Source organism: Saccopteryx bilineata, chromosome 1 (genome assembly GCF_036850765.1).
Source record: "Saccopteryx bilineata isolate mSacBil1 chromosome 1, mSacBil1_pri_phased_curated, whole genome shotgun sequence".
In the NCBI taxonomy this organism is placed as follows: domain Eukaryota; kingdom Metazoa; phylum Chordata; class Mammalia; order Chiroptera; family Emballonuridae; genus Saccopteryx; species Saccopteryx bilineata.
Genome location: NC_089490.1, coordinates 17,630,140 through 17,652,713, shown reverse-complemented (window position 1 = coordinate 17,652,713; position 22,574 = coordinate 17,630,140). Strand labels below are relative to the sequence as shown.

General features: G+C 54.4%; 1 protein-coding gene across 6 annotated transcripts in view; it reads right to left on the bottom strand.

Annotated features, from left to right (window-relative positions):
- Positions 1–22,574, bottom strand: part of DAAM2 (dishevelled associated activator of morphogenesis 2) — a 111,867-nt gene that overhangs the window by 47,817 nt on the left and 41,476 nt on the right. For 3 of the 6 annotated variants that reach the window (XM_066241019.1, XM_066241415.1, XM_066241263.1), the window contains exon 2: positions 63–288. In XM_066241019.1, coding sequence (XP_066097116.1) covers positions 63–230 — 168 coding nt within the window. In that variant the 5' untranslated portion in view covers positions 231–288. Of the gene's footprint in view, positions 1–62; positions 289–1,939; positions 2,064–5,844; positions 5,862–11,555; positions 11,700–22,574 lie in introns of those variants that run through there. The other 3 variants (XM_066241199.1, XM_066241344.1, XM_066241109.1) reach the window with 3 other exon arrangements.

The window sequence follows — 22,574 nt, the reverse complement described above, 5'->3', positions numbered from 1 at the left end:
CCGGCTCCAGCAACCCCCCCCAACCCCGACGCAGTGTGGCACCTTCCCCGCCCCTCACTCACCACCAGCTCTGCGAAGCGGACGTTGAGCTCCTCCGGGTTGGGGATGGGACTGGAGAACTCCATGTACTGCAGCGGGTTATTGTCCCGGAGATTGATCTCGGGCAGGTCCCCGCCCCCAAAGCAGCACAGGAAGCCCAGGCCATGGCGACTCCTCTTGCGGGGGGCCATGGTCACTGCAGGCCAGGGGGACAGTCAACAGGCAGGTGCCCTAGGTCCTCATTGTGACCTGGGAGGGGAAACAGAGAGCACAGAATGGTCAGGCAGGGCAGCCAGGAAGGTGGGGACAGTGCCACTCTGCCACCGTAGCTTCTTTGCTTAGCTGCCAGGAGCCCTCAGCCCGACGGCCAAGCCCCCTCCCTTCGCCCACAGCATCTCGGCTTTCTCTGCTCCTTCTGCCTGGAGGCACTTCCTCCCCACCACGCTCTCCCATGTTTCCTGACGCAAACACTTCCGATTCCCCCCTCCGCGTCCCTAGAGAAGAGAGGAGGGGTACAGTCCCAAACCGGACTTCCAGGAGGTCAGGGGTGACACTCCTATTACCTCCTCCATCTCCGTCGGGGGAGTCCCACCCCTGTTCTCCAGCAGGCCCCTTCGGGGCTCACTCACTCGCTCACTTGGTTCATTCTGGGGTTTGGGGATACCTGGCTTAAAGGTTTCATATTGGGGAGGAGAGGGTTAAGGTATTTTTAAGTATGGATTCTTAGCTGTTTCTTCTAGATTTGGGTCATGAACAGAATGATCAGACTGTCTCCACGGTCTTTACTCACATCATTGCTGAAAATGTGGACCACAATGAAAGAACATACGGATCTATATGGGAATGGCCAAGCTAGTCGGCAACGTTCTCAGGCTCTAGAACCTTATCCAAGAAAGAGCAGTCCAGTGTGGCATGACTTGTCCCTGGTGAACTCAGGGTAGCTGCTGGAGACCGGGGCTTTGTTTCCAAAGCCCTCACCACCGGGCTGACAACTCAGTCATCTGGGCTGGCCTCTCACATAAATCATTACGCATTTTTATTGTCATTCTGGAGTTTTTTTTTACCAGCTCCATTTAACCTTTCTCCATAAACTCGGTGACAGACTTCAATAGACTCAGGAGAGCCTCAAGTGACACACTCCCGGAGGCTGCCCTGCATTAGTTTATCTTTCATGTGTTTACATACTGGCTCTCCACAGCTCCAGCAAAGGCTCCTTGAAGACAGGGGCCGCCACCAGGAGCCCTTCCTCAGCCTCGGACGGGGCCACCGAGCCGGGCACGGTAGACACTAGCCCGGTCCGGTTTAAGAAGCCGCCCAGCTGTGCCTCTGGCGACCGTGAAGTCTGAACCAGAGGATCTGAGCTTCACCCCAGGCTCTGATCTACCTCCAGTTGGACAGGTAAACCCTTGTCCCTGACTCCGGGCAGGGAGGAGTAGCAAAGGTGGAGGTGACCAGAGGGATTCATTTCTGCAAAATCCCTTTACCAAGACAAGCAATGGTGGTTCCCATATTAGAAAGAATTCAGAAGCAACATGGAAAAACAGGAAGCAACAACAGAACAAGATTCAGTGGGCTTGAAGTTGAGCCAGAGGGATTTAACCTGCCCCCACCACCACCCACCTTTCTCTCCATGGAAACTTCTCCAGGACCAACAGCTCCGAGCCCGCCCTCTCCTGTCTCCCTGTCCCAACCCCCTTCTCCTCCCTGTGGGAAACAAGGTCTCCTAGGACTGTTTGTTCCTAAACACAGACCAACCAGCAGCTCGAAGACACCAAGCCATCTGGTCACCACCAGTTAGACCTCTTGTGACTGTCACAGGTGTCCCTCCAGCCCTCCGGCCCCTGCCAGACTTCTCCTCTTTACTGTCACACCCTTCCACATTGTGGGGAAACATATTTACTCAATTCAGGAGGTGGGGGCTAGTCACCAGCCAGCTGTGGGTCGGGGAATCACGGTGCTTTCCTATCTGGGCCTCAGTTTCCTCTCGGCGCCATGGCAGGGTTTGGCGGAAGAACTCCCGGAGCCCGGTCAGCCCTGCTCTTTCACACCGTCTGGCTGGATCTCACTCCCAAAGATCTCCCCAGGGGCACTCCCCAGTGGCACTGGGCGCTCCTCCCACATTCCTCCCCAAGCCAGGAAGTGCTTCCTATTGCGGGAGCGCCGAACTCCCGTTTGGTCTGTCAAGAGGAAAATCCTAACCCTTACCCCCATGCTCTGGCCCCCAGCCCCTCTATACGCCAGTTTTTGCATTCATTAAAACTTCAAAAGCCCCACGTCATTAGTGCTTACCCCTAAGTCATAACTAGAAGCAGGATAATATTAATACTGCGACTTTGGTATTTGCCGGACTCCCGGTTATATCTACATTTCATCCCCATAACAGCTCTGCGATAGGTGGCATCATTTGAAAGAAGTTAGTTAAATAAAAAATAAATAAATAAATAAATAAATAAATAAATAAATAAACCTGTGGTTCAGAGACGTTATAAGTAACTGGCCTAATGACACACAGCAGTTATGGCATAGCTAGGGATTCAGACACGTGACTCTGATGCTAAAGCTATAAACCACGAAGCCAGAGTGCACATGTCTAAGGAATGCCCCCATCGGAGACCTGCTCAGAGCTTTCTCAAAGAGTCTACAGGTTCTGACTCAGTCGTTCATAATTACTTCCTGTGAGTTGGGCCCAGGTGTTCTCACACCTCTGCAATCTCGGTTCAGCTTCGCAGTGATCTTGTGAGGTGGGTATTACTATTATCCCTTCTGCAGATGATGATACGGAGGCTTCAGCGGCTGTGACGTGACTTGTCAAGCACCACCAGCTGCTCAGAGACAGAGCTGGAGCTCATAACTGAATACTCTGGACTCTAAGTTCAGTGCTCAGGGCGCAGGGCCCACACTGACCCATAAACCCTTCCTGTAGCTCTTGGGACCAATGCTGTGTGGCTTCAGGGTATTCAAATTGCCTCCGATCCCCCCCCCCCCTCCCAGCTACATACGTGAGGATAACAGCGCTAGGAAATGCTACTGTGGTCTGTCCTTGGCCGCTTCCAAAATGCCTACGAGGAGTCAGGCACTGGGCTGACAAGCAAGTGCTCTAGCTCATTCATTCTCTGAAACTCTCCAATAACACGACTGTCCCTTCTTACCGATGATGACATTAAGACTCCCAAAGGTCAGGCCACTTGGCCAACAACCACATCCTATGGCCAAAGGGACCGCATGTTGAGGACAAGAGCGTCACACTGGAACACACATTCTTTTAACCAGCTTCTAGCCTGTGTGCTAGACCCTGACCTGGGCGGCGACAGTTAAACAAGGTGTGGTTCTTCTCCTCGAGGGTCCCTTCTAGTGTGGGAGCCGGGGGAGCCAAGCCGTCAACAGAGGAGGGTTAGAGAGACAGGTGCGGCGGCGGCACCGGGAAAGGGGCACCGCCTTAGCCCAGGAAGGGAGAAGATGACCCTGAGCTGGTCTTGAACAAGATGAGAGAATTAAGGAAGGGTCAAAGGTGGAAAAGCATTCCAGGCAAGGGGAACAGCATAAGCAAAGGCACAGAGGAAGCAGCAGCACAGGGTGTGTGAGTCTAGAGTTCTGACCAGTGGCTAAATTATATATTTTGTGGCTAAATGACTAGACAAAGGGCATAGGTAGGGGCCACATGTGCCGGGGGTTGACAGGGCCTCTCAGGCATCCTGGGGAGCCTGCCCCCTCGCTCTCCTCTCCCCACCAAGTCCCCTGAGGCTCGGGTCTGGGAACGGGGCCCAGAGCTCCCCAGAGCTGCTGCATGGGACGTAAGGAATGTAAACAATTTCCTGTCTCACAGGCAGGAGATCCCTCCCTATATACTGACCCCTGTGTGCCACTGGGGGTCACCCAGAAAACGGACCCTGGCCCAGCTCCCCTGAGACCTGGCTCCCCAAGGGAGAGTGTGTGCTTTTCCATCTGCCCCCTACCTCCCCACTGACCACCCACACCTGCTCCCACTTCAAGCCTCGGAAGACCACCCCGTCGTGCTCTGGGCCAGCCAACAGGCTCAGGGGCCCTCACAACCCTATTTATGCACGCTTCCACCCCGAAGCTGTCTGAACTACCAGCACCCAGCTCTGTCCCACACACTTGGTTGGGTTCTACTCAACTGTCATAAACTCTAACTCTCTGATTTCAGGCAAGTTACTGAGCCTCTCTGAGCCTCAGTTTCCTCTTCAGGAAAATAATAATAGTACATGCTCATGAGGACTAAATTAGCTAATATTTGTAAAGCACTTAGAAAGTGCCTAGCAATAGGAAACACCATTAATAGCTACACAGACAAGCCACAGTTGTATTTACGATGATAACCTGAAAAGTTGACTTGTCTATATTACAGAACGTTCTCTATATGAGTGAATCTTATATACTATTAGAGGGCTTGGCAAATATTACATCCAGCCACAGGCTGTGTTTGTAAACACTGTCTCCCTGGAACACAGCCCACCCATCCATTTAGGTTCCTCCACGGCCGCTTCGTGCGACAGAGACCCTGTGGTCCACAAAGCCAAAACACTGACTACCTGGCCCTTCACAGAAAGCTTACTGATCACTGTGTTCTTAGGTTGAACTACATGTAGCTGACAGCATTCAATTAGGTTGAATCTACAAAACCATTAATTTCACATGGTTCAACTTAGTCTATCACACTGGCTAATCATGTGTCCTATCTTACTCGCCCCCACCCCCCAAAAATGGGAGGGTTATGTTATAAATCTAGTGACTCTAATCATATACAATAATAAAGTTATAATTATCATTTTTAAGCACTTACCATGTTCAAGGTTTACCTTGAACTCTCACCGCACTCCTGCAGGCTAAATATGGTTACCAACCTCCCCACCGCCACCACCCACCCGCCTTTTACAGATGAGAATATTTGAGATTCAGAAAGATGCAAAGCCAAGTGTAAAGCTCGGACTCAAACCAGGTCTCCAGCCCCCACATCGACCACACTGTCCCCACTCAGGGCTAAGAGTTGCTGGGAGTGAGCCCCATTTCTGATTAGGACAAGAAACGAAAGCACGCAGACATATGGTCTCCCCACTTCTCTGCCGGTCCATCTCCTAGACGGGGCTCTGCCCGCTCGTGGCTGATGGTCCCCATTGTTACTTCCCCAACCACCTCAAGACAAGAAAGTGTGAGCCTCAGGCGGGGCTGGGAAGGGGACAGGGAACACTTTCAAAAATAATCAAGCTCTCTTTCCAGGACCGGGGGAGCTATTTTTAGCAGCCGCCTATGTTACGGTTTTCCCCTCCGCTCTGGGAAAGGCCAAGAACGCACCAGTCAGCAACTCGGCCTCAGTCCCCTCCGTGCCCGCTGCCAAGTGGGAGATGGGGAGAAGGGGAGAAAGGGGCATCTTGCCGGGAAAGTGAAACTGAAAACTCCCCGAAGTGACATTTCTCTGACCTGGGAGTAAATGTGAACTTAGGGCTCTTCCCATTGATTTCTCATTTTGAGAAATGATAAAGAGAATATACGTTGCTTTGTCTCACTGGGGCGGAAAACAAGCAGATACCGTCTCCAAGGCCAAGCATCCATCCATCCATCCACCCATCCATCCATCCATCCCGAGTGCCTGGCAGGTACAAAGCCATTTCCTGGGTGCTTCAGATGAACCAAACATCACACCCTATCCTCGCTTGTGTTACCAGCCTCGCTGGGGAGGCCTGTGCCTAAGCAACCAGGGTGCACACAGGGGAGGAGGTGCAGCTCCCAGCCAGCCGGGAGATGGCAGGGAGGAAAGAGCAATTTCTGGCTGGTGATCTGGAAACTCACCACAGGAAGTAGCAGGACTCTGGGTCAAAGAGGAAGAAAGAAGACTGGCACATGCCAGTGGCCGGGGGTGGGGGCCTCCAAGATAGCATTCCCGGCAAAGGCACACCAAAGCGCCTGCATGCAGAAAAGCCCCGAGGGGAGGAGCCGAAGGCAGGGGGTTCACCAGGCTGGAGTGGGGCAGCGGCCAGTAAGACCGGGGCGAGGAAAAGGCCGCCCAGTGCCGGCTGAGGAGGAGGAGCCACTGAAAGGTGGCTGGGTGGGTGGTTTGCTGGCTGATTAGCTGGTTGGCTTTTCATAAAAAGAGAGAGTCTGTGAGGCCCGATCCAAGCTGGGACTGGGAGGACATTCAGGTGGCATGGCCGGGGGTGGAGGACAGGAAAGACAGGCAGAGCGGAGAGGTAGGAGGCAGCTCTGTCTGTCCGAATGAGGCCTGATCGCCCAGAACGGAGAGGAGGGGACGGATGCCGGAGCTGTCACGGAGGCTGTGCCAGCACATGAGTGAGTGGGTGAGGGCCCCTGGCGTGACATGCGCTGGGCACAGAGGACAGGACCCAGGCCGAGCGCGAGAGGGAGGGTGGAAGCTCTTTGGACAACAGCTGTGAAGTGCAGAAGGAGGAATTTCAACACCCCAGTCTCTACTGCCCGTCACAGCCAGAGGGGCTCCTGGCCAAGGGGAAGCCACTGTCACATGGCCCCTGCAGCCAATCTCCTCCCGCTCCTGGGAAGCCACGCCCCTCCTCCATCACACAGAGAAAGGCTGCGAGAGATGGGGACACAGCCTGGTGGGGAGGAGCTCCCTGCTGGCCACTCCCCCTGGTCCTCATCTCCCGGGGTCCTGGGACAAAGACCTGCTGTCACTGGGTGAGGACAGAGCCTCAGGGTCCTGCTAGGGGAGGCTGGCCCTGGCCCTGGCCCTGGGACCCCAGGGGGGCCCGAGCACGTGGCCCCACTCTGGACTCTGGGCTGTCCTCCCAGGCACGGTGCCCTCATTACAGTCCTGCTTGTCCCTCTCAGCGTCCTGCATTCATGCCAGAGCGGGCTCTGCGTGTGCCTCAGGGCCTGGCTGGACGTCCATCCTGGACCGTAGGCAGAGTCCATCCCTTCAGGTGGGCAGAGTCGGGGGGCAGCAGTCGGGAGAGCGGGGAAGGGGATCGGAGCTGACTCCTGGAAGGCCACCATGATTGCAAACGCAGACCCCCTCACTCCTGTCCGTACAGTTTCATCCATTGATTCACCCACGCTGATAAATTCTTGTTGAGCTTCTAAGTACCATGCAAAGAGCTGGAAAAATACCGCGGCGAGCAAGAGCTCCGTTTGGTAGGGCAGAGAGACAATTACACAAATAAATCTAATAAAGTGTGGACGTGGTGATGACAGGCGTGTACAAATGTTTGACTCTGAGAAATGTTTGCAGAACTCCGTCCCAAATGGGGGTTCCATTCCACCCTGAACACTCGGCCTGTATGAAGGGGTTGCAGGGGCCCTGCGGAGCAGGCAGGGTGCAGGGAAGTAGTCAGGGATGCCATCAAAGGTCAGGACCAGACGTCCGTGCCAGGGCCACTAGGGCTATAAAAGACTGAAAACACCCAAAGGACTGGTTAGTATAGGGATCGATTAGATAGACACATCTACACACACACACACACACACACACACACACAATTATCTGTGAGTTCCTGGAGAGTTTGGGCTTATTTTTTTCTTATACTTTATTCAGATTTTCCCAAAGTCCTTACTATGAGCATTTATTACTTTCAGCAGAAGACAGTGTTATTTTAAAAGAAGAACCAATGTAGGCTAAAAATGAGGAGACCTGGGATCGAGCCCCAGCCCTGCCCTCACAGGCTACCCAGACAAGAGAGGAATGAAGACCTTGAACAAGAAAGCATAATTTCTTTCAGCCTTGTCTGTAGACAAGCAGGTCAAACCACACTCCCGGGCTTTTCTCCCGCCCCCAACACTGGGCTCTGGGCCACAGAGCACACGAGGTGAGAAATGATGGTGGTTGAATGGAACCGTACCCCCTGAGCGCCCGTGAGCTCATCATTCATTCCCCAGTCAGTCACTCAGCCCCTGTTGTTTTAGCATTCACTCTAAGCCTGGCACTGCTCTCGGTGCTGGGAGTCTAAGGGCAAACGAAAGAGACCCAGGCCCCGCCCTCACAGAGCTACAGTCCCCTTCGGCTCAGAGCCCCCTCCCACTGCTCTTTGTCGTCCATCCATCCGTCCAGCCCTGATGCCCCACCCTGTTTGTGATTCTTGCCACTTTTCTCCAAAATGCCTTCAGTGCGTTTGTTTCATTCCCAAACACCAAGCTCCAGACCGGGTCCAGCCCCACACGGTCCTCATGCTGGGACCAGCGCTGACCTCTCACCCCTCCCCTCTCCAGCATCCTGCCAGCAGCTGTTTGAATGATGCTTCCGGGAGCACCTGACTCTGCAGTCCTCGGCTCAGCGTCGCTCAGGGTCCCCAGTCCGAACGGAAAGCCACCACCTTCAATGTTTCAGGTTTGGCCGTTTGGTGGGGCTGACCAAATTCCATGCCCACCAAGTCTTGAAATCAGATCCACATCCCAACTGCCAAGGAGGACAGGGAAGAACTGGAACTCGCCTACACTTCTGGTGAGAATGCAAAATGGCGTGGCCATTATGGAAAAATGATTTGGCTACCATTTAAAAGTTAAGCACGGAACCTCCGTAGGATACGATCATTTCACGTCTCGGCATTTACCCCAGAGACATAAAAAGTGTAACGCCCCTACGGAGCCTTCCTCATAAACGTGCACAGCACCTTTCCTCGTGACAGCTCCACACTGGAAGCAACCCAGATGCCCATAAACACGTGAATCAATAGACAAAGTGTGTAGTGTCCCCATGTAACAGCATGACTCCTCATCCACAAACAGGAATGAACTGTTTATGCCTGCCGCTGGGAGATGGATCTCAAAATAATTATCAGTGAAAGAAGCCAGAGGGAAAGGAGTACATGTTGTAGAATTCCGTTTCTAAAATTTGAGAAAATGCAAGCTAATCTAAACCAGGTGGGCGGTGACCTGTGGAGGAAGAGGGTGGGAAGCGGAGGCGGTGGATCATACAAGGGTCCGAGAGCGCTGCTGGGGGTGACGGACAGTTTCACGGCCATGCATGTGCTCATGGTTTCAGAGGGGCAGACATGTGTTGAAACTCATCAAATTACGTACTTTAATTATGTAAGGTTTGTTATTGATCAATTATGGTACAATAAAGCTATTAACAACACACTAAACAGGTCTATTCAGAGCCTCACAGTATCAAAACCACCGAGTGCTCAGGCCACTGCAGCTGGCTCCCTTCTAGGAGAATTCTAATATTAGAAGCTACTCTAGGCCCTGGCCGGTTGGCTCAGTGGTAGAGCATCTGCCTGGCGTGCAGAGGTCCCAGGTTCGATTCCCGGCCAGGGCACACAGGAGAAGCGCCCATCTGCTTCTCCACTCCTCCCCCTCTCCTTCTTCTCTGTCTCTCTCTTCCCTTCCCGCAGCGAGGCTCCATTGGAGCAGAGATGGCCCGGGCGCTGGGGATGGCTCCTTGGCCTCTGCCCCAGGCGCTAGAGTGGCTCTGGTCGCAGCAAAGCAACGCACGGAGGGGCAGAGCATCGCCCCCTGGTGGGCAGAGCGTCGCCCCCTGGTGGGCGTGCCGGGTAGATTCCGGTCGGGCGCATGCGGGAGTCTGTCTGACTGTCTCTCCCTGTTTCCGGCTTCAGAAAGATACAAAAAAAAAAAAAAAGAAGCTACTCTATGAATTCTAGAAAGGACCCCATGGGAGTGAGGGGGTGGGGAACACAGAATCCCCCACAAGCCCAGGCCTCAGCCCATCGGGTTTCATATTAAGCCAGTGGCTAAGTGACTTAGTACCCGTGAGCACATGGGTGGCAGTGCCCACCTCCCAGGGCTACCATGAGCACCCAGTGAAGGAAGGGCGAACATGAAGCAGTCAGCACAGCACCAGGCACATCGCAGGCCCTCACACGGAGCTCCCGTCTCCTCTCCGGGCCACGGCTGCTCAGAGTGATGGCGGAGATTCGGGGCTGAGCCCACGAAAGCATGAGAGAAGCTGGGGGCTCTCCGAGGCTGAGCGAGCATGGAGTCAGAACCCAGTGAAGCACAAACAAGCACAGACCTGGTTCCATCTGGATGTCTCCGGGGAGAGGGCTGAAGTGACCGCAGCCCAGGGCCTCTGGGATTGAGAACAGGAGCTATGACATCGAGCTTTCAGGACAAGGCGTCAGGGGTGATGTGGTTTGGGTGGAATTGGGGAGATACCTGATCCATGCACAGTAGACAAGCAAGTATGGGACGTGCTCAGTAAACGACCAAGGGAGGGAGGGAAACAGGGAAGAAATAAATTAGCACGGGAGAGGATTTGACGCTGTGGGTGCAGAGGTGTATGTGTCGGGAAGGTTGCATGTGACATGAGTATGTTTATAGTATGACATATGGTGCGTGTGTTTATGTGTATATGTGGTATGGTGTGTATATATAAGTGGTGTGTGTGTGTCTGTTCATCCTCAGGAAACAAATACACATGAACCTACTGAGTTTTGAGTCTCAGAAGGCAGAGGTCCCAGCCAGTTCCTCAAAGCACATGAGCAGAGGAAAGTATTATCACTCAAAATTGGCCCCATGTCAATGTCAGCTTCAGCCCACATGCAGTTTATCAAGGAGCTGCCTGAGCATAATACTTAGACGGTGTTATTGTGGGGAATACAACGTCTCCTCTTCATCTTCCCACGAGCCGCACTGGCCTGGGACCTATTCAAAGGATGCCTGTGCCTGCCATGGGCCAGAGGCCGAGTATTCACATCCGTCACCTCATCGACTCTCAGGACAGCCAAGTGAGGTCGGGATCTTTGACGGATGAGAACACTGAGGTTCAAAACCAGGAGGTGTCATTGAAATTAGGGCTCTTTATATAAGACACCACCTCATTCCAGCCCAGTTTCGATTCAGCTCTGGGGAATGTGTGTGAGTGTGCATGTGTACACGTGTGTGTGTGTGTGTGTGTGTGTGTGTATTCCCGCATGTTTGTGTGTGTATTCCCGGCAGATATAACTGGTTTCCCTTGGGTGTCTATTATAATGGGGCATATACTCCCCTGACTCTGCTGTTTGAAATTCTCCTGCTGTATTTTAGCTGCTTCCCCCACCAGCCTGAGAGGAAAAAAAGGAATTCCTGCTAATACTGTGTCTCCAACCTACTCCACGCTCCACTCTTGACAAGATCGATATTCAATACATTTCCAAAAAGAAGGGTACTCCCTAACACTTCCTATGCGCTAGGCTGAGCTCAAACATTCACATTTTTTCATTTTAGATAATTATCCCAACATCGTGCAAAGATGGTATTATGGTCTTACATTTTTTTACACCTAGGGAATATTAATTAAGGCTTAGAGAAGATAAGCAACTCGGCCAAGTTTGTAAAGTTCATGAGCCACGTGAATGTCCGTCTGAATGACTCCAGCACTCAGACGGCCTTTCCGCAGAGCAGAGAGGACAGTGTGTAACAGGCAGCAGCAGCATGGCAAATGGGGAGCAGCCCCCACAGCCACGGCAGCCTCCTGCAGGGTCCCGTCCCTTCCCCATCACCCGGTCCTGGTGATCAAGGAATAGTCCAGCATGAGTACAGAGGAACCCTGCCCCCCCCAGACAGACAGCAGCCTGGCCCCATCACCTTACCGCACACACTGAGTCACACCACGGTCCAGGCTGAACCATCTCCAGGGCCGGGCCCGGCCTCTTGGGCGAGCGAGCTGGGTGCCTTCAGGCGGACGCCTGCTTGGTCTCAGGCTCTGCTAGCACCGTCTTGCAATCCTTAATCCTTTCTGAACATGGAGCCCTGCCATTTCCATTTTGCACCAGGGGCCCCGCAAATCATGCAGCTGGTCCTGCCCATCTTCCCGGGCAGCCAGCGCAGGCAGACTTTCCCAAGAGCGGCAGCCCGGCCAGCCACTCCCTGTGTGTTTCCAAAAATGTGACCCACAGTCCCTGAATGGGCAGGACAAAACAGAGACCAGTTACTTTCATCTGTGGTGGCTTTCTGCCCAAATGGCCTTGACGGGCAACTCGGTAACTGCCGGGCTGTGTCCAGCCCTGATCTCTCCCCCTTACTCCCCCGCACCCCCCACTCCAGGCTCCCCGGTTTCTGACCACGTTGTCTTACTCACCCCTCCCTCAGAGCACCATTGCTCAAGGGACTGAAATTCCTAGAGGACACGGACACTTCCGCCTTTCTCTACGACTCCCCCCACAGGACTTTTTCCGCAGACACAGCAGGAATTTGATAAGAGCCAGTGGATTACATCAATTGCAGTATTTCCTGAATTCCTGATTCTATCCGTTATAAGACCTATCACAAAGACTGTATGTCCTTCTGCAATGGGACAGTTAAATGTAAGAGAATGTGTGAGTTCTGAAATTAACAATGGCTCTGCTTGCCTCCCTTCTTCAATCAGCCTTCCTGACCATCCTAATCTGCCTGGATTCTCCCAAATAAACTCGGAGCACTTTTTGTCTGTTCTGTTTATAGGAGAGTTCATCACCATCACTAGGTAGCGCAGTTGGGTTAGAGCATCATCCCAATATGCCAAAGTTGTGGGTTCGATCCCTGGTCAGGGCACATTTAAGAATCAACTAACGAACGCATAAATAAGCGGAACAACAAATCGATGTCTCTGTCTCTTGTTCTCTTTCTCTCTTTTCCTTCTTCTCTCTCTCAAATCAATCAATAAAAACCATAGCAAGACACTTCATCATTTACTATTTCATTACACTTCGTGTCATTTCTTGCATTCATTTATATTTCAATTTGAATAATAGAAAATAAATAGCCGTGGGGCCCCCTTTGAACAGTTCCTGGCACCCTGCTACTGTGAGGCAGGTCCTCTTCCCGAATGAGACAAACCTCACGGCCGTGGGTGGGGTGGGGGCTAGAGAGAGAAGAGAAAGTGCAGTCCCCAGAAATAAATCTTCATGGTACACCCCATGAAGTCGGGTCCTCAGTCTTCTCTCTTCATCCAAGTCCATCGGAGGTCAAAGGCGTCCAGACACCCTCAAGAGGCGTCTCAAGTGACACTCAGTAGGAGGCAAAGGTACGCTTCTCTATAAACTGGCGAGGTTAAATCAGATCTTGGCATTCTCAGACAAAAACAGGACATTGTCATTTCTGTTTGTTTCTCATCCCCCCTCCTTCCTGCAAACAGGAGGCATGCTGCATGCAGGTAAGAGGCATAAGATTTTCTGTGCTTCGAGGAATAATGGAATGTTACCTCCGAGGGAAAGGAGACCTGATCTCCGGGGACATCAGACTTCAGAAGCCATGATCGCCTCTGGGAGCCCAGGTTGCCCCTCCCATGAGTCCCAAGGTCCCGGGGCAGTCCGCGCATGCGCGCTCCCATTCCCACCACACATGCGCGCTCCCATTTCCAAATCCTGCCTTTGACCCTGACTCCATGCAAGCTCCGCCCGATTCTCCCCACTGAAGGGTTTTATTTCTCCCCCTCATCGGCCTCCTCAGTGCCCAGGAATCAAGGCCCATGGCCCACCTCACCCTCTGGGTGTCACGACGTCTTTCCACCCTGACACCCCACCGAGGTGATTTTCTTAGCTCCCCCTATTCATGGCGTCTCAGAACAATGTGAAATCCCACCCAGCTGTCCCAGTGCTCCAGGCTCCCTCTTCCTCTTTGATTTCAACCAGCTGTTCCCTCTGCCTGGCACAGCCTCTCCATTTCCTGCCCCCCCGCCTCCCCATTCTCCTGGCCACTCACCTGGCAAGCCTTACCCCCCCCCTCCAGTGTGGGCTAGGCACCCCTTCTTAGCAGCCTGCTTTCCCCCTATCATCAAACATCCATCAGACAGAGCTGCTATTGCTTCCTGAATTATTGTCGCTCTCACTGGGCTGTGACCTTTGGAGGTCGAGGACAATGTGGCAGACTTCAGCAGTAACCCTTTGTCCAGCACTGCAGCTGCGACCAAGCAGACATGCAGGGGCTTTGCCAAGGTTCACATCTCAGACCTCTGCCCTTGTCTCTTACTCCTTTCTCCCTCCACGCAGACCTTCCACAGTTTTATTTCAGGCTAACTCAGTAATGCTCACTCCACAATCCTCCCTCTCAACTGCCAACTCCCTTTCCCCAGCTAGCCACATGTCTATTCAGATGTGCTCACAAACCCCCACCAACTTCCTCTCACAGGCACGGGCTTCCTCTCCTTTCCTTCGGACCCCTCCGTCCCCTTTTCTGTGCGAACGACTCCAGTCCCCAGGTTCAGATCTACAGAATCGCCGTCAACTCTTCCTCTGTCCTGCATTTCATATGTGGGAGCTCCTTTACTTCCCACAGCAAACCCTTAGAAGTGGGTATCAGCAGCCTGATTTACCAGTGAGAAAACAGGGGCTCTGAGAAGTAAAGTGACCTGCCCCAAGTCCCAAGCACAGAACCGACAGAGCTGGGATTAGAGGCAGGTTTTGATGGGCAGCCTATAGCTCCCAATTGTTCCCAGCACACACTTGGTTCTCTCCTCTACTTTACAAATTATCCAGTGAGCTTCGACGACCCGGCCAGCCGACCTCACTCAGAAACGCTTCCTGTATGGGTCCTTTGCACCCATGTGGACAGCCCAGTCCCATGCAGACACACGGGGCGTGGCCGTGTGGTCACAGCGGCAGGGGCTGGGCGCCTGCACGCCTGCCCTGCCGCGCCGACCTTGCCTGCACTCCCTCGGCGAGCTGGTCTGTGCTCTGAGCCGGGAACTGTTTCTGCGAGGCAATTCCTTCTGCACCCCTTACGGTGACCTCCAGCCCAGGCGGAGGCTGGCCCCGGGCTTCTGGGCGCCATCTGCACCCGCTCACCCCTCCTCTATGTCTCAGGCCAAAACCCACCTACTATGTGCTACCTTCGCGGATCCTGTCCTGGGTTCCCAGCTCCCTTCCCCTCATGGGTTCCCAGCTCCCTTCCCCTCAGGTCAGCTCTTCCTTGTCCCATTCTCAGCAGCAAATCTCCCACCGTGGACTCTGAGGAGCTTATCAACCATGCACACTGCAGGGCCCTGCTCTCAGCTCCTGGGTCAGCAGATCTCGAGTAAGGCACTTTGACAAGTTTTGTGGGTCCATATGTAAAACTTCCCTCGTTTTTGTTCAAGTTCAGAACCAGTTGGGAAATTGATACCTGAAGCACCCAGAGGGAGGTCACCTTATCAGCCATGTCCCTGATTGAGCTGTGGGAGTAGGTGGCTTTATCTCTCTGGCCAGATGCACTTCCTACTACCCAATGCATGAGCGGGCCAGCTCCCATACCCAGTGATTGGCATGGGTGGGCATGGGGGTGGGGGGGCACCAGGGTGAGCAGCTCATCCAGGCTTGCCCAGAACTGCACTGGTTTTAATACTGAAAGTTCCACATCCCAGGGAACCCCTCAGTCCTGGGAAAACTGGAACAGTTCACCTTACTGGGTGCTGGCATTTGTAAATCTCTTCAGATAATTCTAATTCTCAGCCAAGCTTGCAAAACACAAGACTACATCTGGGTCAAGAGATGCCTCTTCCAATCAGCCAACTCCCGAGGCATTCCCTAGAGCCTGAGCTCACCTGCCTTTTGTTTTCATTTAGCTCAGGTGACCTCAACATATGTCTCTGGATATGTCAACATCACCTGGGAACATGGTTTGTTTGTTTTTTGCTTTTTTAACCTAGAGCCAATTCTAAATTTATCTTCTCTCAGCTACAGATAGATTATTATTATCATTATTTTAAGTGAGAGGAGGAGAGATACAGAGACATGCTTTCAAATGCACCCTGACCGGGATCCTCCCAGCAAACCCCATCTGGGGCCGATGCTTGAACCAACCAAGCTATTTTTAACACCTGAGGCTGATGCACTAGGAACAACCGAACAATCCTCAGTACTTGAGGCCAGCACTTGAACCATCAAGCGACTGGCTGCAAGAGGAGAAAAGAGAGAGCAGGGGGAGAGGAAGGGGGAAAGAAGCAGATGGTCTCTTGTGTGCCCTGACTGGGGGTCAAACCCAAGACATCTATATACCGGCCTGATGCTCTATTCCCTGAGCCAGCCGGCTAGGGGCTACAGATAGATTATTTTTAGATCCTTACCCACAGTGATCCACATTGACTGACTTGAGTGAAGTGGGAATTAAGGAGTTAGCTGTCAGACAGGAGCTTGGTGCTGAAGGGGATCAGAGGCTGGGAGGCCAGTCTCCAGCGAGGTGTAGTGGTCCTCAGAGGGGGCTTGGTTTTGATTCAGATGCCACAAATTGACCCCCATTGACTAGCTGGCTTGTTAATGGCACCTCATAAAGTGAACACTAACTCTGTCCAGTATACAACTGTTGGGGTTGTGAGCCCCCCCCCCCCCAGACACACACAGACATGAAGCTTGCCTCTCCCTGCTCGAGGTCAGGATCAGTTTAGAAACAGACACATGAAGCACACAAGGGGAGGTCACCCTATCAGCCATGCTCCTGATTAAGCTGTGGGAGTAGATGGCTTTATCTCTCTGGCCAGTGGACTTCCTACTACCCCACTCATGACTGAGGCCGGCTCCCATGCCCAGTGACAGGCACAGGAGGGTGACTGCGGACCTCCCCAGAGAAGCAGGCTCCTGACCTCACCCCCCAGAGCTGGCCTGATGTACCCTCCCAGCGGGTGGCAGAGCCCAGAGAGAGGACGGAGTGTTGGTGAAGTGCTAGCAGGCCCAGCTCTGCACTTCTTCCAGAGTCACTGTCAGAGCCGCCTGCCTCTTGCTGTGGGGCAGTGATGGGGAGGTGGGGGGACTGAGGGTGAGCAGCCAGGGTTCTCCACCCCAGGTGCACATGACCGCCACCCACGCCCTGATCCCACCCCCAGAGGTGCTGACCTAGTCTGGGCAGGGAGCCAGGCATTGACAGCTTGTAAAAGTTCCTTCGGGTGATGCTAAGGTACCATGGAGGTCAAGTAAGCACTCTCAGGGGGTCCTCTCCTGGCAACACAAAGCCAGGGATGCCCCTCTCTGAGACCGGGGCTGTCCGTGTTTCATAACCAGGAAAGTGAGTGCTCAGGAACTGTGAGCACCTTCCCCGGGCCCAGAGCTCCCACAGACTTGTAAGACGAGGAACGAGGAACGGAAGCTTTCTCCAAAGCTCAGGTGGACCTGGAGGTTTGCAGCCAGCTTAGAGCCAGATCAGTTAAACCAGCAGTTCTAGATTCTCCTGGCGGGTCTGTTAAGATGCAGCTCACTGGGTCCGACCCCCAGAGCTCCTGATTCCCAGAGAGGGGGCTGTGTCACGGTGGGGGGCGCGCCGGCTGCGGGGCTCAGCAGATCCGGGTTCTGGCCCCGGAGGCGCCACCACCTGGCAGCATGGCCTTCCTGGGTCACTCAACCCCTCTGAGGCTCAGTTTCTTCACTGGCCAAATAGAGAGCACAGGAGTCATGACCTCATGTGTTTCTCGTGAACTGCACGAGGACACACAAAGCTCCCGGTGCGAAACACGGCACACGGTGGGGACGGGGATAGACTGATTACTGTCTGGAAATGTTGCTATTTACGGAAGCGTCTTTGAAAAGATTCGGAGGAGGCTTTAGATCCAGGCAAGAATACCAAGGGGAGAATGAGCCAAGCCTTGAAGGATGCAGGGAGGGGAGCCAGAGACGGAGCAGAGGCCAGAGCACGGAAGAGGGAACCGAACTGTGTGAGAGGCTGGGGGTCTGCTGCGGCTCTGGCTGGGAGCGGGGCTGGGACGCAGAGTCATCCGGAATACAACTTCCTTCTCTCCGAGCACACAATTTGCTTTCCCCCCTCGCCTCCCTTTCCCCCCGGGCCGCTCTCCACATGCCTCTGTCCAGACTCATTTGTTAGAACTCCCCCCCCCCACCTCGCCCCCACCCCTGCTCCAGGGACACAAGGAATCTTAGCAATGTGTCCGACTCTAAGTGCTGGAGGGAAAGAAGCAAAATGAGAGAGAAAACCTTCTCTCTAGGCCCGCGTCTTTGTACGACTGCCTCGTCTCCCCCTCCCACGAGTGACGGCCACTCCGAGCCGGCATCTGCTGAGACGCATCCACGCCAAGAGCGGCACCGACAGCCTGGTCCCCCACCCCCATCACCCAACCACAGAGCCCTCTTGGCCCACGCCCGCCCCTCCCTCCTTCATAACTAGACTAAAGGCTTATCTCCCTAGTCTGCCCTGATGAACTCCACTTGATTGCAAGAGTTGCTTCCTCCGAATGTGCAGGCATTCATTCATCTGCTCGTTCCACACACGTTCACCGGGCATCTCTTCTGTAACCGGCACGTGCAGGGCGGCGGGGATTCCAACGTGATGATGTCGTCCCTGCCCTCCTGCAGGCGGAGGGAGAGAGCTCTGGACCGGAAGCTCACGCAGTCAGAAAGAGACAACGGGGCCCCTCCGCGTGCTCTTCAAGGGTGCTTCTCTTTTCTAGCAGGAGGGCAGGCCTCCCCGGCCCTGGTGAGATGCGGCCAAACCCGCCCCTCTCTATTTGGCACACACAAAACACGTCAAAGAAACACACACCCGTATCAGGCACGGATAACACACTTCATGTTGCGTTCTGTCCCGCAGACTTTAGAAATCCGCCCGAGCCTCAGTGCCTGTCGTCTTCTGTAAATGCCTTGTCCCCTCTGTCGGCACCTGAGCTTAATGACCGTCCTAACCAACGTTGGGCCTGCTTGGATGTACGAGGCACTGGAGACGCAGAGGTGAATAGGACGTACTCCTGAGCACCCAGAAATCAGAGTCTCGTGGGAGAGCCAGCCACAAACACAGACAGTCATAACAACATGGGAAGCACACAGGTAAGACATTGCGATGAGAGTAGAAAGGGGCACCTGATACAGCCTGGCTGTTGACAAGGAAGACATCAGGGATGGCTTCCTGGAGGGGGCAATTCCAGAGCTCAGTCTTACAGAAGGGAAGCAGTGAGTTTGAAATCGAGCCTGTGTGCTGGCTTGTTTCTGGCCACTCCAGGTCACCCCTTAATCACTGCTCACTGGCTTTGCTCCCTCCCCTTCCCTGCCCCTCCCTCTCCGAAGGCCCAGGTCATTGGAACTTTCAGAAAAATCAATCCATGGACACATGGTATGGTTGTGTGTAGACTTTCCGCTCTCCTTTTGTTTAGAGTTAATATTATAACACGAATAACACGATGCTAATTATGTAATAAAAGCTAAAAATAGAAAGCAAGCGTTCCTCCCCCCACCCCCACCCCCTTGCTATTTCCAGGGGCTGACCAGATAACTCACCCCTCAGCCTTTCAACTCAGAGCGCCGAAGGCCAGAGCGGAGTTTTCCAATGTGGCACCACGGTCCCTACTAAGTGGAAACCAGCTTCTGGCGGACAGCAGAGGGCCGGGCTTGGCGCCGGAGAGCGGAGAGTCGGGGCTGTACCAGGCTCTGCAGAACGGGGCTCCGGCTGTGAGCCAGAGGCCCCTGGGGGAAGCAGAGACGGCGAGGGGGGCGGGGAGGCGGTCACCCCACACTCCTGTCAGGCACAGCCATCTGCACAGGTAGTTGAAATCACTGTTCATGCCAGGACCGAGTGAGCACGGAGAGATGTAGGCATTCACCTGCACCCGGATGGGACGGCATCTGCAGACCAATAGCCCCTTGCTGACAGGGAACGAGATTTCCTATGACACGAGGGGTCAGCTCTGATAGTCACCCCTGGTTGAGTCCACTGAAGCCAACCCCCCTTTCTCTGGGGATTTTACACCTGACGGGAGGGGTCACTGAGTGTTAGCTAAAGAACCTGCCCCCTGCCCCCTCCCGCCCCCCCCCCCCCCCCCCCCGGCTCCTTCCTGGGAAACAGCAGAAGCCTCAGGAATAGGACCCGGTCAAATGTCGGATTTTTATCTTGGAAACGGCTCTGCTGCGATCTAGCTGTAGGACCTTGGGGAAGTTACTTCGCTTTTCAAGCCTCACCTTCGTCACTGGTAAAAAGGGAAGATGACAGGACACAGCCCGTGCTGTAGTCAGTCGTGAGAAGGGGCAGTTCAGGAATAACACGACAGAGTGTCTGTGTCTGAAACAGGGTCTTTTACAGGTTCCCAATGTGTTTGGCTTCTGGGAAATGTAGGTGTTCAGCCTTTTCCTTCCCTTCCTCTAGCACCCTTCTGGCGTCGGAGGTCACTGTGACCCTTGTCCCTGGGCAAAGAAGGCCCCAGAACAGAAAGGTTCACGGACTAGGGGACAGCTGCACTCGCCCCAGGCAGAAAGAGGGAACAGAAAACCCTGCTAGGACCGGGGGGGGGGGGGGGGGGAAGGAAGTCAATGGCCAGGACTTCGCTCCCCTCCCCAGCTGGAAGGTAAGAGGGGAGAAGGGACATCACCCGAAACAGTGAGGTGACTTTGAGAATCTTAGAATAGGGACACACACCCGGGGAAGATGCTGTGCCCCCGGAGAAGCCTGGCCCTCAGCGGGGCTCAGAGCGCCCCGGCTCTGACAAGGGCAGGTGAGTAAGGCCTGGGGAAGTTACCTGGGGCTGCCCTCAGGCCCACCCATCAGGAGTCCCCATCTAGGCCACAGCTGGACACTCAGGCCCTGCAGGGGCAGGTGGGTGTCCCAGGAGAGCCAGGAGGTCTGAGGAAACACTCAGGCCCTCCAGGGGCAGGTGGGTGTCCCAGGAGAGCCAGGGGGTCTGAGGAAACCACAGGCTTCGGCGGCCAGTGCCTGGTCTCCCCTCAAAAGCACCAGAAACAAGGCCAGACCTGGCCCTGTGTGGATTTCAGCACAGGGGCCCAAGAAGCAGAGGGAACCCAGCGCCCATCCGTGGGGATCGCAGGGTGCTGCAGCCCAGGCACTGGCCGGCCTGGATAAGGCTAGGGGTTCCCGGGCAGCGGCCCACAGGGGGACCAGGCCGCCAGGGGAGAATGCCCTCACACAGAACCTGAACTGTGACTTGACCAAACCGTGCTCCAAAGCCACTGTCTCCCGTCGGAAGAGGCTAAAGCAGCTTTATTCATCAAACTAAGATTTTTATTGCAAGTTATTAATTATAGGAAATAATTACTTCTTTCTGCATATGTGAGTTGTTAAAAATATATATATATAAATATATATGTTTTCACCCTCCATTTCAGTAAGTCCTCCTGAAATATTAGCTGCTATCCTCCTCCTCCTCCTCCTCCTCCTCCTCATCATCATCATCATCATCACCCCCACCATCATCACTAAGTGCACTATTCTCAGATGGCCACAGAGGGAGGGACAAGGGCAAGAAAGAGTCCTCCTTGCTCCAGACCTGAGTCCTAGGAGGGCTCAGGAAGGCAGGTGGGAAGGGCTGGGGAGAGGAGGGAACAAGGGCGGCCTCTGGGACGTCCCCACTTTTATTCTCACCTATTCGTGTCCTCCGCAAACCCAGCCACGCCCTCCCCTTGCACACCTGGGTGGGACTCTACCTGTTCTGTCGGTAACTCTGCCCTTTCCTCACTGAGGAGGCTGCAGAGGAGGGAGTGCCGGTTCCCCTGCTCCCCCCAGCCCCTGCCTGGCCCGCTCGGGGGGGGTCCTGCAGGGCACCCACCTCCTCACTCACTCGCTCGCTGCCTGTTGGCCTTGGCAGAGCAGCGCCGTCGTGTCTAGGAGCTGGAACTGGGGGGAGGGGGAGTAAGACCACCTGTGCAAGAACCCCAGCGCTGCTTCTCATCTGCGGTGTTGCCTCAGGCAAGTCACTTTACCTCCCCAAGCCTCAGTTTCCCCATATGCAAATGAGAACAATCACAGTAACCTGCCTCACAAGGCGAGTGTGGGGATTAAGGAGTGGGCTCAGGTACAGGGATCAGGGCAGTGCCCGGCCCCTAGCAAGTACTGTGTGCGTGTCAATCATTGCACACCTCTCAGTGAATTCTTCCACGCCTACTTAAAATAACCCCTCACCCAACACCATCCCCCGCCCTTCTCCTCCCATCTCCATAGACGTATCAGCATACGAGATGCTATATACTTATCATCTCTCTCTGCCACTAGAATGTAAGCTCCGTGGGACATTTTTGTCCACCATTCACAGCCGTATCCACAGTGCCTAAAATCACTGCCTAGCACATAGTAGGGCCTCGTAGTAAGTACAAATATAAGAAACTTTACTCATCAACTGTATAAATTTAGGTAGAGTATGGACCTCCATCTGCCTCAGTTTATTCATCTGGAAAATGGGGTTGGTGCCTATATTCTCCCGAGCGATGTGAGGATTACATGAGACAGCATCTGTGACTATACCCACCGCAGCCCTTGGCACACGGTCGGGTGCTGGCTGATCCGGGAGCACCAGCCAGCCTGACTCAGGCAGGGCCTGTGAGGGTTAATCCCTGACGCCCCTCCCCCATGCAGGCAAGGCAAGGCTGGGCTGCAAGGCCACTGGCAGCAGTCCAGGTGGAGGACAAGTGTCAGAGGTGGCTGCCTGCAGAGCTGCCCTGGTCGTCATACGGGGTCTTGACCCAGGCAGCTGGACTCTGTCCCCGCCCTCCCCTGCTGCGAGCGAGCGGAGCCGCTGCCTGGGCCTGCAGCACTGGGGAGCCAGCGCAGGAGCTGAGCGGTGGGAACCTCCACCCGCCCGGGTCCCACGCCACGTCCTGGCCTTGGGGGAGGTGGGCCCGCAGCCTGGCCTCGCTTCCCAGCCATTCCCAGGCGGCCTGCTCTCCTGCTGGCCCAGCTGGGCTGGCTGAGCCAGAGGCTGCCGGGGAGGGTCTGTCCCTTAG